This window comes from Oncorhynchus keta, chromosome 4 (genome assembly GCF_023373465.1).
Source record: "Oncorhynchus keta strain PuntledgeMale-10-30-2019 chromosome 4, Oket_V2, whole genome shotgun sequence".
Lineage (NCBI taxonomy): Eukaryota > Metazoa > Chordata > Actinopteri > Salmoniformes > Salmonidae > Oncorhynchus > Oncorhynchus keta.
Window position 1 is genome coordinate 26,860,197 of NC_068424.1, and position 17,806 is coordinate 26,878,002.

The 17,806-nt window shown below is 47.3% G+C and overlaps 1 protein-coding gene across 3 annotated transcripts in view; it reads left to right on the forward strand.

Annotated features, from left to right (window-relative positions):
• The window catches only part of sulf1 (sulfatase 1), a 72,704-nt gene that overhangs the window by 38,251 nt on the left and 16,647 nt on the right, over nt 1-17,806 (forward strand). For all 3 annotated transcript variants that reach the window (XM_052504956.1, XM_052504960.1, XM_052504962.1), the window contains exons 5-10: nt 2,141-2,310; nt 6,292-6,442; nt 6,818-6,993; nt 9,679-9,807; nt 10,048-10,104; nt 13,246-13,381. In XM_052504956.1, coding sequence (XP_052360916.1) covers nt 2,141-2,310; nt 6,292-6,442; nt 6,818-6,993; nt 9,679-9,807; nt 10,048-10,104; nt 13,246-13,381 — 819 coding nt within the window. The remainder of the gene's footprint in view (nt 1-2,140; nt 2,311-6,291; nt 6,443-6,817; nt 6,994-9,678; nt 9,808-10,047; nt 10,105-13,245; nt 13,382-17,806) is intronic.

The following is a 17,806-nucleotide window of genomic DNA, read 5'->3' on the forward strand; positions in this document are numbered from 1 at the left end:
CACGGCTGACGTTAGTTTAAAAAAAAGGTTATTTGACCTTTTATTTAACTAGGCACGTCAGTTAAGAACAAATTCTTATTTACAATGACGGCCAAACCCGGACCACGCTGGGCCTGGATTCGAACCAGGGTGTCTGTAGTGACGCCTCTAGCACTGAGATGCAGTGTCTTATACTGCTGTGCCACTCGTTCCCTCTCTTAAACCAGCCATCCTCAGCCCCAGCCCTTAACCTCTCCGCAGCCTGACTCAGAGACCCTGTTAGCGTTACCCAGGGGAGAGAGGGTCTGCCTGGGGGGTAAAGCGTGAGGAGAACCAGGTGTCCTTCCTATCTCCTAACCCCTCTCCCTCTTTGTTCCACCCTAGGGTTAGTGCACTGCAGCTAGGTTGAGGCTCCTAGAGAGGCCCCCACCTGACCCGACCGGCCCCAAGCCCATTGCTCCACAGTCTTGCCTGATCTGTACATTCCTCCTTTCTTTTGAGAGAGAGAGAGGGTGTGTGTGTGAGAGAGGGAGGGGGTGTGAGAGAGTGAGAGATTGAGGGATAAAGTGAGAGAGAGGAAAGGGAGAGGGGGAGAGAGAGGGGGAGACTTCAGTGTTGTCATAACACCGTGCCGGCTGAAACCACTGACCTCCTCTCACCATCAAGTGTTAGTGTCAACACCGGTGTCATAGTCAATACTGTCCCCCCGGCTCACAGAACCACTCATGAGGCAACCGCTTACACACACACACACACACACACACATGCACACGCGCGTGTACACCCACACACACACACATGCAGAGCTCACATGCACACACACACTGCAAACACGCACCGGCGAGTAGCCAGCTGCTAACTCAGTGGATTGCTACTGGATTGGGAGTTAGGAGGAATTTGGAGAGCAGAAGAGTGGCTTCTCCATGTCTAAAGTTTTGTGTAGATCTTGGCTGCTCTGGTTAAAGTAGCACATTATTTAGGGAAGAGGGTGTCATTTGGGGGACATCCCTGGATGGGGGACAGCCCTGTATGGGGGACAGCCCTGGATGGGGGACAGCCCTGTATGGGGGACAGCCCTGGATGGGGACAGCCCTGGATGGGGACAGCCCTGGATGGGGGACAGCCCTGGATGGGGACAGCCCTGGATGGGGACAGCCCTGGATGGGGGACAGCCCTGGATGGGGACAGCCCTGGATGGGGACAGCCCTGGATGGGGACAGCCCTGGATGGGGACAGCCCTGGATGGGGGACATCCCTGGATGGGGGACAGCCCTGGATGGGGACAGCCCTGGATGGGGACAGCCCTGGATGGGGGACAGCCCTGGATGGGGGACAGCCCTGGATGGGGACAGCCCTGGATGGGGGACAGCCCTGGATGGGGACAGCCCTGGATGGGGGACAGCCCTGGATGGGGGACAGCCCTGGATGGGGACAGCCCTGGATGGGGACAGCCCTGGATGGGGACAGCCCTGGATGGGGGACAGCCCTGGATGGGGGACAGCCCTGGATGGGGACAGCCCTGGATGGGGACAGCCCTGGATGGGGGACAGCCCTGGATGGGGGACAGCCCTGGATGGGGACAGCCCTGGATGGGGGACAGCCCTGGATGGGGGACAGCCCTGGATGGGGGACAGCCCTGGATGGGGGACAGCCCTGGATGGGGGACAGCCCTGGATGGGGGACAGCCCTGGATGGGGGACAGCCCTGGATGGGGACAGCCCTGGATGGGGACAGCCCTGGATGGGGGACAGCCCTGGATGGGGGACAGCCCTGGATGGGGGACAGCCCTGGATGGGGGACAGCCCTGGATGGGGGACAGCCCTGGATGGGGGACAGCCTTGGATGGGGGACAGCCTTGGATAGGTAAAAACTAAAAGGCATTAAATAACATGTAAAAGACAGCAGCCATGTTACTTTTACCTGCTGTTAAAGGACCATGACATTGGAAAATAAGAGACTTTGAACATTTGAGTCGGGCTTCCTGGATGCAGATTATGCCAATTCCTAGACGATGAAGCACTTTCTATGAATCGTCTCCATTAAACAGGCTCTGAAGTCCAGGACTAAAGGAATCACCCCTTGTAGCCTAACCTGTACAATACAAACCTATTTGTCCACACAATGAGTATTTAAGCTAATACTACGTTTCCCCCTGTTGCAGGACTATTTCACAGACCTTATCACCAACGACAGTATCAACTTCTTCCGGATGTCCAAGAAGGTTTACCCTCACCGGCCAGTGATGATGGTCCTCAGCCACGCTGCCCCCCATGGCCCAGAGGACTCAGCCCCACAGTACTCAGAGATGTTCCCCAACGCATCGCAACACATGTGAGTCAGACACACTATGCACGGACACACACATGCGTGCAGAGATACGTGCATACACACAGACAGATGCATGGATTCACACACAAACACTGTATTTGCTGCAATGGGGAATTTTCCCTAAGTCTGAAGTGCTGTGGTTTATGATTGTCAGCCATTATCCTCCACATATTTTCTAAACATTATTACAGTTCTGTGTACTCCAAGACGGTGTCCTTAATGGCACCCTATTCCCTACATATATAGTGCACTTCTTTTGACCACAATCCCGTTGGACCTAGTCAAAAGAAGTGCACTACATAGGGAATAGGGTGCCATGTGGGATACAGACTCTTCCCCTGGTCGTTAGATGATGACAGGCTGCTGAAACGCTCCTCTGGCAAACCCTTCTGACTGGCAGCGGGAAACTGATGTGATTTATCGTCTAAGAATAGTCAGGGAACGTATCTTCCTGGGAGAGGACACTGAGCTCCCGGGCCAAGCCCTCCGTAGTGGAGCTCTCATCCAGGAGCATCAGAACTGTGGCAGCCCTCCGATCAGAGAAATAGAATCATGATAGAATTTTGATTCTATTCCTATGGTTCTGAACAGGGCTAAGCTAGACCTCTCCATTGGCGCTAACCCAGCGGCCTCCCTCCCAACCTCCCTGCTCTATATCCCTCCTCAGCTCTGTGCTGCTCTCCTGGAAGTTGTGTCCTGAGGCTAGAAGACAGGGTGGGAGGCCAGAGTCAGGTTTAGGCAGTTTGTTCTCTCTTTTTGTCCTTCACTCTCCTGCCCTTCATTCATGATCTCTCGCTCTCCATCTCTCTTTCTTGTTCTCTATATCACACTCTCTGTCCTTCTCTCTCCTCTTCCTACTACCCCCGCTCTTCTCCCTTCCTCACCCTCTCTCCCTTCATCCCTCCCTTCATCCCTTCATCCCTACCTCTCCCTTCCCCCTCTCTCTCTCCCTTCCCCCTCCCCCTCTCCCTTCCCTCTCTCTCCCTCCCTCTCTGCCTCTCTCGCTTCCTGCTTTTTCATTCCCTGGGACATCCTGACCCTGTCTATATCAATCAGCCCCTTCTCCCCATGGCTGTAGGGATGTGAGGAATGCATTGTATGTTCTGGAGCAGGCAGGCCTTTGTGACATTATTCATGTATTTTTAGCACAAGCCTCCAGGCTTGGGAGGGGGGTTGAGGGTCCAAGAGTTGGTGGTGAGGGAGGGGTCGGAGGTGAGGCAGAAGGGGGTGTGGCTGGGAGTACTAGGCCCCCGGATGTGTGAGTGGGTAGAGGTAGGGAAAGGGTGGGGGATATTGGGGGGAGGGTTTTAGGCCTCTTGGGTCGTTGCCAAGGTTACCATGTGTGTGGTGAGCACCAGGGTCAGTGTAGTGGGAAGAGGAACAGGTGCCAGGCAGGGTCTGATGTGGGTGACATGTCTTCATGGGCATTGATGCACCATTGATGGTTCCCCTACCCAGAGATTGTAAGTAGCATCAAACCAGCCTTTTTCCAAGTAGAGCACTAGGTTGCAGGCTTAACGTCTTACTTATGGAAGTTCCCCTCTCCTCTGATTGAGTTGTGGTAACTCTTGCCCTCCTCCCCTTCCCTCCTCAGACCTCCATTGTGTTCTTCACCCGCCCAGCCAGGAGGACTAATAAGCCCCACAAAGAGGCTTGTCTCTGGGCACAGGGCCACCGGGGGCTGGGGTCTAGGCTGGGCACCTCTGAGGGAACCAGGAATGTTGGGGTCAGGGGAATGAGCCCAGCTCATATCAGGAGAGGCGTATAGGACACATACACCTGTCACACTATACCTTTATACGTCAAGGTTCTCAGGGTCAGTGTCTGGTTGCTTCCCAAATGACACTCAGCCTTATGGGCCCTGGTCAAAAGTAGTGCGCTATATAGGAAATATGGCGCCATTTTGGACACAAAATACATCTAGCCAGGGTTCTAAAGGGTATTAGTTTGGGATTACCTCTCTGGCTCTCAGGGTTAGTGTTCAGCTTAGACTACAACCACACCACACAATTTAAAGGGCTATACATTCAGCTTGGGATAGAGCAAGGGGTTAAGGCCCTTAGTTTAAGGTTATTTTCAGCCTACAGCTAAATGTTCAGCTTTGTCTTGTTCAGACACCACACAATACCGAGGTGTAGCTAGCTCATAGTCAGAATATGTTAAGACATCTACTGCCAGTCAAAGTGTATTAGTACAAGTACAAGTACAAGTACTTAAAGAAATAAAACCACTTCTTGTGGTTTTCTGTGAGGGTTTGTCATGTTCCTAATTCACGTCCCAGGGCTCCCAATTCACGTCCCAGGGCTCCCGAGTGGCGCAGTGGTCTAAGGCACTGCATGAGGCATCACTACAGTCCCTGGTTCGAATCCAGGCTGTATCACATCCAGTCATGTTTGGGAGTTCCATAGGGCGGCGCACAATTGGCCCAGCGTCGTCCGGGTTTGGCCGGTGTATGCTATCACTGTAAACAACCATTTGTTCTTAACTGACTTGCCTAGTTAAATTAAGGTTAAATAAAAAATTGAATAAAAAATCCAGTTGTTCCTATTCCCAATGTGCGTCCTAAATGGCACACTATCCCCTATGGGCCTTCGTCAAAAGTAGTGCATCACATAGGGAATAGGGTGTGATTTGTGATGCAGAGAGGGAGAGCTACACCTTGGATCAGGAATGTTAATGACGTTAACATCAAACCGTTCCCTTAAACTACAGACGCCCGTTTTTGATTTATGACAGACAGGGTTTAGCTGTTTAACTGCTTTACGGTGCAACCTCCTAACAGCTAAATGCACGAAGGATTTGCAGCATCAGGGAATGTCGTGTGAAATATCCTTGTCTGAACTACCTGATGTCTGTGGAACGTTCCTCGTCAGCATCTAAACCAAAAGCCAACACCACAGTAGACAGGTGTACTGAACCTGTCTCTATAGACCTCTTCACAGCTACCAGCAACGACACACACACATACCAGCCAATGCCACAGTTGATGTCTCTTTACACCTCCACATATAACCAATAACTCCCTCTCTCTCTGTTTACCCACGTCTTGTCTTCACAGTCCAGGGCTTGTAACCAACTTGACTTGTGGGCCCAGAATCCAACACGGCTATTATTTCTTAAGCATGTGCCAACCCTCAAATGACTCCTCTGAGCCAAGAGGTCTGTCGACTCAGTGTGAGAGGGGGGAGAGAATTTTTCTTAGTAAACATCTTGGTTATTGATGCTTGTCAAACAGAGCAGACAGCAGGGTAGAACCCACAGACACCTGTGGCCCAAAAATGGCACCATATTCCCTACATAATGTAGTAGTGCACTACTGTACGTAGGGAGTAGGGTGCCATTTGGGAAACAACCATTGACACCTGCAGATGGCTGAGAAATGACAGACAGGTGGTTGCTGACTACTACTGCTGAAACCTTAAAGGGTTACACACACACACACACACACACACACACACACACACACACACACACACACACACACACACACACACACACACACACACACACACACACACACACACACACACACACACACACACACACACACACACACGCAAAGGGTTTCTTTCACACTGTGTTTGTTCTGTATTTCATAGCCTCTGTATTGCAAGGTCTAGGTCCTCATAGGGAGACTTTACTATGAGCCCATCTTCTCCATTTAAAGGCTGGAACAGAATGACCGAAAGGTTGCAAGTTCGAATCCCCGAGCTGACAAGGTACAAATCTGTCATTCTGCCCCTGAACAGGCAGTTAACCCACTGTTCCTAGGCCGTCATTGAAAATAAGAATTTGTTCTTAACTGACTTGCCTAGTAAAATAAAATAAAAAAATAAAAAACACATCAAGCTTCACTCCAGCCATTATTATGAGTCGTCCCCTTCACCAACCTCCTCTTTGTCATCCAAACTGACGTACAGAGAACAGAATGGGTAAAAACAAGATCTTTAACTAACTGTTTTGTGTTTCCTCTCCTCTCCGCAGCACCCCCAGTTATAACTACGCCCCAAACATGGATAAACACTGGATCATGCAGTACACCGGCCCCATGAGGCCCATCCACATGGAATTCACTAACTTCCTGCACAGGAAGAGACTACAGACGCTCATGTCAGTGGACGACTCTGTTCAGAAGGTAAGATCATCTGTTTCTAGCTACACTTTCTAGTTTTAATTTGTGTAGGGAGGGAGATACTGTGCAAAGCTGTCATCAAGGCAAAGGGTGGGCTACTTTGACTGAATCTCAAATATAAAATATATTTTGATTTCTTTAACACTTTTTTGGTTACTAGATGATTCCATATGTGTCATTTCATAGTTTTGATGTCTTCCCTATTATTCTACAATAAAGAAAATAGTAAAAAATCTAGAAAAAACCTGGAATGATTAGGTGTGTCCAAACTTTTGACCGGTACTGTATGTGCAGTAGTAACAAGCTCATGAGGTGTGAGTTTGTCTATTTGTCTCTTTGTGTCTATTCCTTGCTCACACACGACTGTGTTTTCCCCAGGTATATGAGATGTTGGTAGAGAGTGGAGAGCTGGACAACACCTATGTAATCTATACTGCTGACCATGGCTATCACATCGGTCAGTTCGGACTGGTAAAGGGGAAGTCAATGCCCTATGACTTTGACATCCGAGTACCCTTCTTCCTCAGAGGGCCCAACGTCGAGCCTGGAGCAGTGTAAGTAAGCCTCGTCCAAGCCAGACCTGGCCGTAGTGAGGCTGCTTGATGTACAAGTACACCCCCTGAACAGGACGCTAGTCTGTTTCAGAGCTTTACCCTCAATCTTTCTCCTTAAAGGACAAATCCACTCAAAAAACGATCTTACCATAACCAACAACAATACCAAATGACACTGAAAATGGAACTCAATGCCACTTTGTTTGGCACTCAGCATTACAGGGTAACTCCACTCAAAAACGTGGTCTTTTTCTTCATTCGCCCTCTGTGGATACAGTCCCAAAATGTTTTGCACGTCAGCAGTCATGTTTTCAAGATATTGGACTTTCAAGAGCAAAGTGTCACAACATTTGGTATTGTTGTTGATTATGGTGTTGATGTGGATGTTTATGGTGTTGGTGTGGGTGTTTATGGTGTTGGTGTGGGTGTTTATGGTGTTGGTGTGGGTGTTTATGGTGTTGGTGTGGTTGATTATGGTGTTGGTGTGGTTGTTTATGGTGTTGGTGTGGGTGTTTATGGTGTTGGTGTTTATGATGTTGTTGATTATGGTGTTGGTGTTTATGTTGTTGTTGTTTATGGTGTTGGTGTGGTTGTTTATGGTGTTGGTGTGGATGTTTATGGTGTTGGTGTGGTTGATTATGGTGTTGGTGTGGTTGTTTATGGTGTTGGTGTGGATGTTTATGGTGTTGGTGTGGTTGTTTATGGTGTTGGTGTGGATGTTTATGGTGTTGGTGTGGTTGTTTATGGTGTTGGTGTTTATGTTGTTGTTGTTTATGGTGTTGGTGTGGTTGTTTATGGTGTTGGTGTGGATGTTTATGGTGTTGGTGTGGTTGATTATGGTGTTGGTGTGGTTGATTATGGTGTTGGTGTGGGTGTTTATGGTGTTGGTGTGGGTGTTTATGGTGTTGGTGTTTATAATGTTGTTGATTATGGTGTTGGTGTGGTTGATTATGGTGTTGGTGTGGTTGATTATGGTGTTGGTGTGGTTGTTTATGGTGTTGGTGTTTATGATATTGTTGATTATGGTGTTGGTGTGGTTGATTATGGTGTTGGTGTGGTTGATTATGGTGTTGGTGTGGATGTTTATGGTGTTGGTGTGGGTGTTTATGGTGTTGGTGTTTATGATGTTGTTGATTATGGTGTTGGTGTGGTTGATTATGGTGTTGGTGTGGTTGATTATGGTGTTGGTGTGGTTGTTTATGGTGTTGGTGTGGTTGATTATGGTGTTGGTGTGAATGTTTATGGTGTTGGTGTGGGTGTTTATGGTGTTGGTGTTTATGATGTTGTTGATTATGGTGTTGGTGTGGTTGATTATGGTGTTGGTGTGGTTGATTATGGTGTTGGTGTGGTTGTTTATGGTGTTGGTGTGGTTGTTTATGGTGTTGGTGTTTATGATGTTGTTGATTATGGTGGTGGTGTGGTTGATTATGGTGTTGGTGTGGTTGTTTATGGTGTTGGTGTGGGTGTTTATGGTGTTGGTGTTTATGATGTTGTTGATTATGGTGGTGGTGTGGTTGTTTATGGTGTTGGTGTGGTTGTTTATGGTGTTGGTGTGGGTGTTTATGGTGTTGGTGTTTATGATGTTGTTGATTATGGTGGTGGTGTGGTTGTTTATGGTGTTGGTGTGGATGTTTATGGTGTTGGTGTGGGTGTTTATGGTGTTGGTGTGGGTGTTTATGGTGTTGGTGTTTATGATGTTGTTGATTATGGTGGTGGTGTGGGTGTTTATGGTGTTGGTGTGGTTGTTTATGGTGTTGGTGTGGGTGTTTATGGTGTTGGTGTGGATGTTTATGGTGTTGGTGTGGTTGTTTATGGTGTTGGTGTGGGTGTTTATGGTGTTGGTGTGGTTGTTTATGGTGTTGGTGTGGTTGTTTATGGTGTTGGTGTGGTTGTTTATGGTGTTGGTTGGTGTTTATGGTGTTGGTGTGGTTGTTTATGGTGTTGGTGTGGGTGTTTATGGTGTTGGTGTGGTTGTTTATGGTGTTGGTGTGGTTGTTTATGGTGTTGGTGTGGGTGTTTATGGTGTTGGTGTGGTTGTTTATGGTGTTGGTGTTTATGATGTTGTTGATTATGGTGTTGGTGTGGTTGTTTATGGTGTTGGTGTGGGTGTTTATGGTGTTGGTGTGGGTGTTTATGGTGTTGGTGTGGTTGTTTATGGTGTTGGTGTGGTTGTTTATGGTGTTGGTGTGGGTGTTTATGGTGTTGGTGTGGGTGTTTATGGTGTTGGTGTGGTTGTTTATGGTGTTGGTGTGGTTGTTTATGGTGTTGGTGTGGATGTTTATGGTGTTGGTGTGGTTGTTTATGGTGTTGGTGTGGTTGTTTATGGTGTTGGTGTTTATGATGTTGTTGATTATGGTGTTGGTGTGGTTGTTTATGGTGTTGGTGTGGATGTTTAGGGTGTTGGTGTGGATGTTTGTGGTGTTGGTGTTTATGATGTTGTTGATTATGGTGTTGGTGTGGTTGTTTATGGTGGTGGTGTGGTTGTTTATGGTGTTGGTGTGGTTGTTTATGGTGTTGGTGTGGATGTGGATGTTTGTGGTGTTGGTGTTTATGTTGTTGTTGATTATGGTGTTGGTGTGGTTGATTATGGTGTTGGTGTGGATGTGTATGGTGTTGGTGTGGTTGTTTATGGTGTCTATGTTGTTGTTTATGTTGGTGTTATTTATGGTGTTTGTTTCTCCACAGGAACACTCAAATGGTGTTGAACATTGACCTGGCTCCCACTATCCTACACATCGCTGGGCTGGACACTCCTCCGGACATGGATGGGAAGTCCATCCTCCAACTACTGGAGCATGAGAAAACTGGCAACAGGTACACATGGACACATATTTGTATTCTATTTTCTTGTTAATATCTTTATCAACAGGTACACATGGACTGCCATCCGAATTTCACCATGATGTCCCCTAAGGACAATGCTTGTATTTTTATACAAGAGAAACTTATAATATGTATTTTTATGTGGGTGAAATCCCCCCTCCCCCTCCCCCTGTAAGTCCACAGGCAGGCCCATGTGAATTACACGGACTAAAGTGGATTTTGTTTTTCCAGATTCAAACCCAATCGGAAACCCAAAGTCTGGAGGGACACATTCCTAGTGGAGAGAGGGTAAACTGATGTCCTTTCTTCCTTTCCCCTCCACACACACACCACACACACACACACACGCACACGCACACACACACACGCACGCACGCACGCACGCACGCACACACACACACACACACACACACACACACACACACACACACACACACACACACACACACACACACACACACACACACACACACACACACACACACACACACACACACACACACGAATGCACATATACACACACAAAGACATGCATGCATGCAAAAGGCACACACAACACCACAGATCCTTTTTATCATTGTTTGACCTATGCTGGGATCTATATACGCCTGCCTGGTGCATCGAAACAGTTCTCACAGGCAGGCGTGGGCACACGGTGCTTTAAAGGGACATCTTTGTCTGTCAGCCTGCTCTTTTGGGCCTGCATTTCCAATGCGGGAGACCGAGGCTGTGACCCAAATAGTACCTTACTCCCTATATAATGCACTACCTTCGACAAGAGCGCCATAGGGACAGCAATAGAAAACGTGATCACAGCCAAGCCCCCAGGCCCCTGTGCTGTGTGTCAGTAAGACTCAGAGACTTAAAAGCTCTGGTCAAAATGTGTTCCCTACATAGGGAATACCATTTGGGACATATAAATTGCCTTTGTCCTCCTTGTGTGGGGCCTGTGTTGCAAGTGTTTAAGGCTGGGAAGAGAAACAGTGTCTGTGTCTCAAATTGCACCCTATTTCCTATATAGTGCACTATATAGAGAATAGAGTGCCATTTTGGAGGCAGACGGTAACCTGGAGTTGTCCCTGTCTGTCTGTGTGTCCTTGCTCTGGCTGATGGGAGGGGAGCCAGCCGGATACAAGCATGGCAGAGCAGCGGAATTATACATGCACAACATTGACGTGGGCTGTGGGGTTCGACATCGTCTGATGATACCTGAGGAAGGACAGGAAGTCTCATACGACACACACGCACAGGACGTGTTGCTGCCACTGTGTGTAAAGAAGCTTGCGTGAGTGAGCACGCCAGTCGTGGGAGAACCGAGGCCTAGAGCACAGAGTCGGAATATGACCTGGTGTGTTTCTATAGGCGTTCCCCAGCCTGCCCATCTCAACCCAGCCCTGGCCATCTCTACCCAGCCCTGGCCATCTCTACCCAGCCCTGGCCACCTCTACCCAGTCCTGGCCAGCTCTACCCAGCCCTGGCCATCTCTACCCAGCCCTGCCCATCTCAACCCAGCCCTGGCCATCTCTACCCAGCCCTGGCCATCTCTACCCAGCCCTGGCCATCTCTACCCAGCCCTGGCCATCTCTACCCAGCCCTGGCCAGCTCTGCCCAGCCCTGGCCATCTCTACCCAGCCCTGGCCATCTCTACCCAGCCATGGCAGCTCTGCCCAGCCTTGCCCAGCTCTGGCCAGCCCTACACAGCCCTGGCCAGCTCTGCCCAGCCCTGCCCAGCTCTGTCCAGCCCTACACATCCCTGGCCAGCTCTGCCCAGCCTTGCCCAGCTCTGGCCAACCCGACACAGCCCTGGCCAGCTCTGCCCAGCCTTGCCCAGCTCTGCCCAGCCTTGCCCAGCTCTGCCCAGCCTCGCCCAGCTCTGGCCAGCCCTGCCCAGCTCTGGCCAGCCCTGGCCAGCTCTGCCCAGCCTTGCCCAGCTCTGGCCAGCCCTGGCCAGCTCTGTCCAGCCTTGCCCAGCTCTGGCCAGCCCTACACAGCTCTGGCCAGCTCTACACAGCCCTGGCCAGCCCTACACAGCCCTGGCCAGCTCTACCCTGCGCAAAGCACATTGACCTCCTCCTGGCTTTGGCACACTGGCACCACTCTAGCCCTTAGACCCACACGGCCCTGCCAACCCACAGTCAACTATACTGCCAACCCGCACTGCCAACCCTGACTGCATTCTCCGGACGCACAGGCATAACAACTATGACAACAGAACACTGTGACCCTAAAGTACAACCTGTCACCTTGCCTTTGAGAGTGTCTGTGACTGGTGTCCTGTATTGTCTTGTCCTGTCTGACAGGTTACAGGAAACGGAGAAGTTACAGAAGCTAATGTAGCTCTCTATGAGATGTTCGACGAGCAGGTGTCTACATACTTTTGGCCATGTAGTGTACACCACAATAGCAAAGTGATGGATGGCTCAGTAGCTTTGAAACAGGAACAGGCTAACACTGACAGGGCTATCAGTATATTGAGGTTGACCACCGACCCCAGTAGAAGCATGATGGATGGCTCAGTAGATTCTCTCCATTGTTGAGTAACAGAGGGCGAGGGGGTGTCTCTCAAATGGCAACCTTTTCCCCATCTGGTGCATTACTTTTGACCAGGGCCCATTGGGTTATGGTCAAAAGTAGTTCACTATATAGGGAATAGGGTGCCAATTGGGAAGCAGACATAGAATTGTACTGTGATGGATAGCTCCGTATATTCTCTCCATTGTATCCAGTGTAGTAACACAGTGGAGTGTCTGGAGAGGCTTATCTCAACAGTCATAACGTACGTATCTGTTCCAAATGGCACCATATTACCTACATAGTGCACTGCTTTTGACTAGAGCCCTATGGGTAAAGTTGTACACTATATAGGGAATAGGGTGCCATTTGGGATGCATCCGATGAAAAACCCCAGTGTTCAGGCGTCATACACATGGTGGATTAAACAGCCTAAAGCCCTACAGGTCAGAGGTCACCAGTCTTTCATTTCAGGCACAGCAGTGTTCTGTCGTTAATTACCCCATCACACAAACAGCAGCTGGAAGGCAGGAGGCCTACTGCAACACCAGTCAATGTCTGCGACCCAAATTGGGCCTTATTCCCTATATAGTGCGCAACTTTTAACCAGGGCCCCATGGTTGAAAGAAGTCCACTATATGGGGAATAGTGTGCCATTTGGGACATAGGTCATTAGAGTGGAGGCCTGGCATGGGAAGCTACTTCTCCGTAGATTTTCAGACACACAGCTTGTTTAAAAAAAAAAAACTGGTCCCTCCTGTCTGCAGTAAACTCCTGAGGAAGGACGAGGATGGAAGAGGCAGTTCAACCACCCAGCACACCAATAGCCTGCCCCTACTCTAACCCTCAACTCTACCACTGTCCTAACCAATACCTGTCCCCTAACCTAACTTGTCCCTCTCCTGTCTTCCTCTACAGTAAACTCCTGAGGCAGAAGGAGGATGGTGGAGGCAGTCCAACCACCCCTCACACCAACAGCCTGCCCAAGTACAAGAAGGTCAAAGAGGTGTGTCAACAGGCAGAGTTCCAGACGCCCTGCCAACAGCCTGGGCAGGTATGTGTATTCACACACACGCACATGCACACACAAAAACACTCATACCCACACACACTAGCATTGAATATTTTCCCGGTATTTTACAAATGTTCCATCCCGAGAATAAATCCCTTTTCTCCCGGGTAACCCTGTATTTCCCACCAAAACTGGAAGTGTCATTCAAAAGCATTATAAAGCGTACAAATAAGCCTATGTCTGGATTTGATTAGAGCTTTGGTTGAAAATACAAGCCGGATGCTACCTGAGCCTGATGAGCCATACATTACAGACATTTGATGAGCCCTACATTGAAGACATTTAATGAGCCCAGGCCCAAGCCCAAATGACTGTGCCATTACCCAATACGTATGTGATAAAGGATACTGCAGATTGCAAAGGACAGAAAAACATAAAAGTCTATAGATGTAGCCAGCTAGCTATAGAGTATGCTCTCGTGGGTAAATAAATTAAACTAAGCTCCACGAGGCTCATCTTTTTGAGTGTGAACTGTATTACTGTATTATATTATGTGAACTTGAATTGCACGCGTAGTTCCAACCACAATGAAGCAGGGAGAGAGCATGAGATTCTGCTGCAGCACGAGGCCTACAAAGTTACAAGAATAGGCTAGCAAATTTAGATTTTAATTTTGAAATATAACACGATAATTAGTAGGCTGGCGCATATGTAGGCCTACATTTCATAATATTTCCCCTAGTGTTATTAGCCTACCTCTTCTTTCTCTCTCTATTTTTCCTTCATTCCTTCCTCGCTTTCAACACTTAAATACATTCTAATGATATTCTTGAGGGCATTCACTTCTCTTCAAGGAGATGAAATGGTTATGGCTCTGAATAAATAACTGCTATAGCCGACCGCCATCGCTCTTCTTTGAAACATTCAGCAAACAAGCGCTTGCATCCCTATCCGCAAAGTCTATTGGTCTAAGAAATGCTAAAAAAATTATGTCCAGCAAGCTATTCCTGTCTAGATTTTCCTGCATGGGACTCCAAGAGCTTAGGAGCGTTTTTTTTAAGGCGATCGGTAATTAGCTTATTATGGATAACCCATCATTAATAAGCTAAATGTAAGGCTAATACTGCATTGAATGTATTACCTGAAAGTGGTAGGCTAGGATATCTCTCTGTCTCTATCTGTCTATATATATACATACATACATACATACATACATACATACATACATACATACATACATACATACATACATACATACATACATACATACATACATACATACATACATACATACATATTTATATATATATATATATATATATATATATATATATATATATATATATATATATATATATATATATATATATATATATATATATATATTTTATATATATATATATGTATGTATGTATGTCCAAGCCTGCCTCTTTCAGGTAATACATTATATACCTATACAGTACGAGTCAAAAGTTTGGAGACCCCTACTCATTCAAGGGATTTTCTATATTTGTACTATTTTCTACTAGTGAAGACATCAACACTATGAAATACCACATATGGAATTATGTAGTAACCAAAAAAGTGTTAAACAAACCCAAATATATTTTAGATTATTCAAAGTAGCCACCCTTTGCCTTGATGACAACTTGTCAAACTCTTGGCATTCTCTCAACCAGCTTCATGAGGAATGGTTTCCCAACAGTCTTGAAGGAGTTCCCACATATGCTGAACACTTGTTGGCTGCTTTTCCTTCAGTCTGCGGTCCAACTCATCGCAGACTGAAGGTTGAGGTCGGGTGAATGTGGAAGCCAGGTCATCTGATGCAGCACTCCATCACTCTCCTTCTTGGTCAAATAGCCCTTACACAGCCTGGAGGTGTGTTTTGTGTCATTGTCCTGTTTAAATTTAAATTATAGTCCCACTAAGCGCAAACCAGATGGGATGGCTTATCGCTGCAGAATTCTGTGGTAGCCATGCTGGTAAAGTGTGTCTTGAATTCTAAATAAATCATAGATAGTGTCACTAGCAAAGCACCCTTACACCATCACACCTCCTCCTCCATGCTTCACGGTGGGAACCACACAGGTGGAGATCATCCATTCACCTACTCTGCGTCTCATAAAGACACGGCGGTTGGAACCAAAAATCTCAAATTTGGACAGATTTGATCAGAACAGATCTCCACTGGTGTTTCTTGGCCCAAGCAAGTCTCTTCTTCTTATTGGTGTCCTTTAGTAGTGGTTTCTTAGCAGCATTTAGACTATGAAGGCCTGAATCACACAGTCTCCTCTGAACAGTTGATGTTGAGATGTGTCTGTTACTTGGACTCTGTGAAGCATTTATTTGGTCTGCAATTTCTGAGGCTGGTAACTCTAAGTCTAACTGAACTTATTCTCTGCAGTAGAGGTAACTTTGGGTCTTCCTTTCCTGTGGCGGTCCTCATGCGAGCCAAAGTCACCATAGCGCATTGATGGTTTTTGAGACTGCACTTGAAGAAACTTTCAAAGTTCTTGACATTTTCTGTATGTACTTCATGTCTTAAAGTAATGATGGACTCTCGTTTCTCCTGGCCTATTTGAGCTGTTCTTTTACCAAATAGGGCTATCTTCTGTATACCCCCCTACCTAGTCCCAACACAACTGATTGGCTCAAATGCATTAACAAGGGAAATAAAAATCCACAAATGAACTTTTAACAAGGCACACCTGTTAATTGAAGTGCATTCCAGGTGACTTCCTCATTAAGCTGGTTGAGAGAATGGCAAGAGTGTGCAAAGCTGCCATCAAGGCAAAGGGTGGCTACTTTGAGGAATGTCAAATATAAAATATATTTAATTTGTTTAACACCTTTTTGATTACTCCGTGATTCCGTATGTGTTATTTCATAGTTTGTCTTTACTATTATTCTACAATATAGGAAATAGTCTAAATAAAGAAAAGCCCTTGCATGAGTAGCTGTGTCCAAGCTTTTGACTGGTACTGTGTATATGGGGCTATGTATCAATCTGGAACAGGATGAACTATGTTGGATGCCATTTGAATGGAGTTGATGGAGAGCGAGAGAGAGAGAGAGAAAAAAGAGATTTGCTCACGCCTGCACTGATTTAACGGAATGAAAGCAACGGCTGTTTTAAAAGTCCGTAGTTGCAGTTCATTTTTTATTTTTAAGTATGATATTTACACACCAAAAAAAAAACAAGGTGACCCCCGAAAGCCAGATGGAGATTGGTAAAGAAGATGCGCATTTGGTCTTTATATTACTATAGAATAGTGTTGCAGCAAATGTAGGGCTACCCATCACAAGAAAAAGTGTCACCATGATGAGATGATTGGTCAACATGCGGTGTGAACTGAGTTTCATACTGAGATGGGCTGTCCGTCCCCCCCCTGAGCGTTGATGATTGGTCAACATGCGGTGTGAACTGAGTTTCATACTGAGATGGGCTGTCCGTCCCCACCCTGAGCGTTGATGATTGGTCAACATGCGGTGTGAACTGAGTTTCATACTGAGATGGGCTGTCCGTCCCCACCCTGAGCGTTGATGATTGGTCAACATGCGGTGTGAACTGAGTTTCATACTGAGATGGGCTGTCCGTCCCCACCCTGAGCGTTGATGATTGGTCAACATGCGGTGTGAACTGAGTTTCATACTGAGATGGGCTGTCCGTCCCCACCCTGAGCGTTGATGATTGGTCATGCGGTGTGAACTGAGTTTCATACTGAGATGGGCTGTCCTGTCCCCCTGGCTGATTTGGTCAACCTGGCATTTCATTTAGACCTCCGTTGATGATGGTACATGCCGTGCTGTTTCATATAAATCATTTGAGATTATGCGGTGTGAACTGAGTTTCATACTGAGATGGGCTTCGTCCTGAGCGTTATGATTATCAACCGGGTGAACTGAGTTTCAAAGAGGGAGCGTGATGATTGGTTGTGTGAACTGAGTTTCATACTGAGATGGGCTGTCCGTCTCTGAGCGTTGATGATTGGTCAACATGCGGTGTGAACTGGTGAGATGGGCTGTCCGTCCCCCTGAGCGTTGATGATTGGTCAACCGGTGTGAACTGAGTTTCATACTGAGACACGTTGATGATTGGTCACACTGAGTTTCATACTGAGACACCCTGAGCGTTGATGATTGGTCATGCAGCTGCCGCAGCGGAGGCTGATTTAGACCTGGCATATCATTTAACCTCCATTACATGCCGTGCTGTACATATAAATCATTTATTAGAATTCACAGGATTCTCGCAGTTATTTATCCCGGGAAAAGGGAGTTGTTTTGGTCCATAAATCTCGGCAACCGGGTTCCCGCCATTCAACCGTAACACACACACACACACACACACACACACACACACACACACACACACACACACACACACACACACACACACACACACACACACCATAGAGTGTGTAACGAGGTTCCCTGAAACACACACCCACCTGAATGTGGACAGAG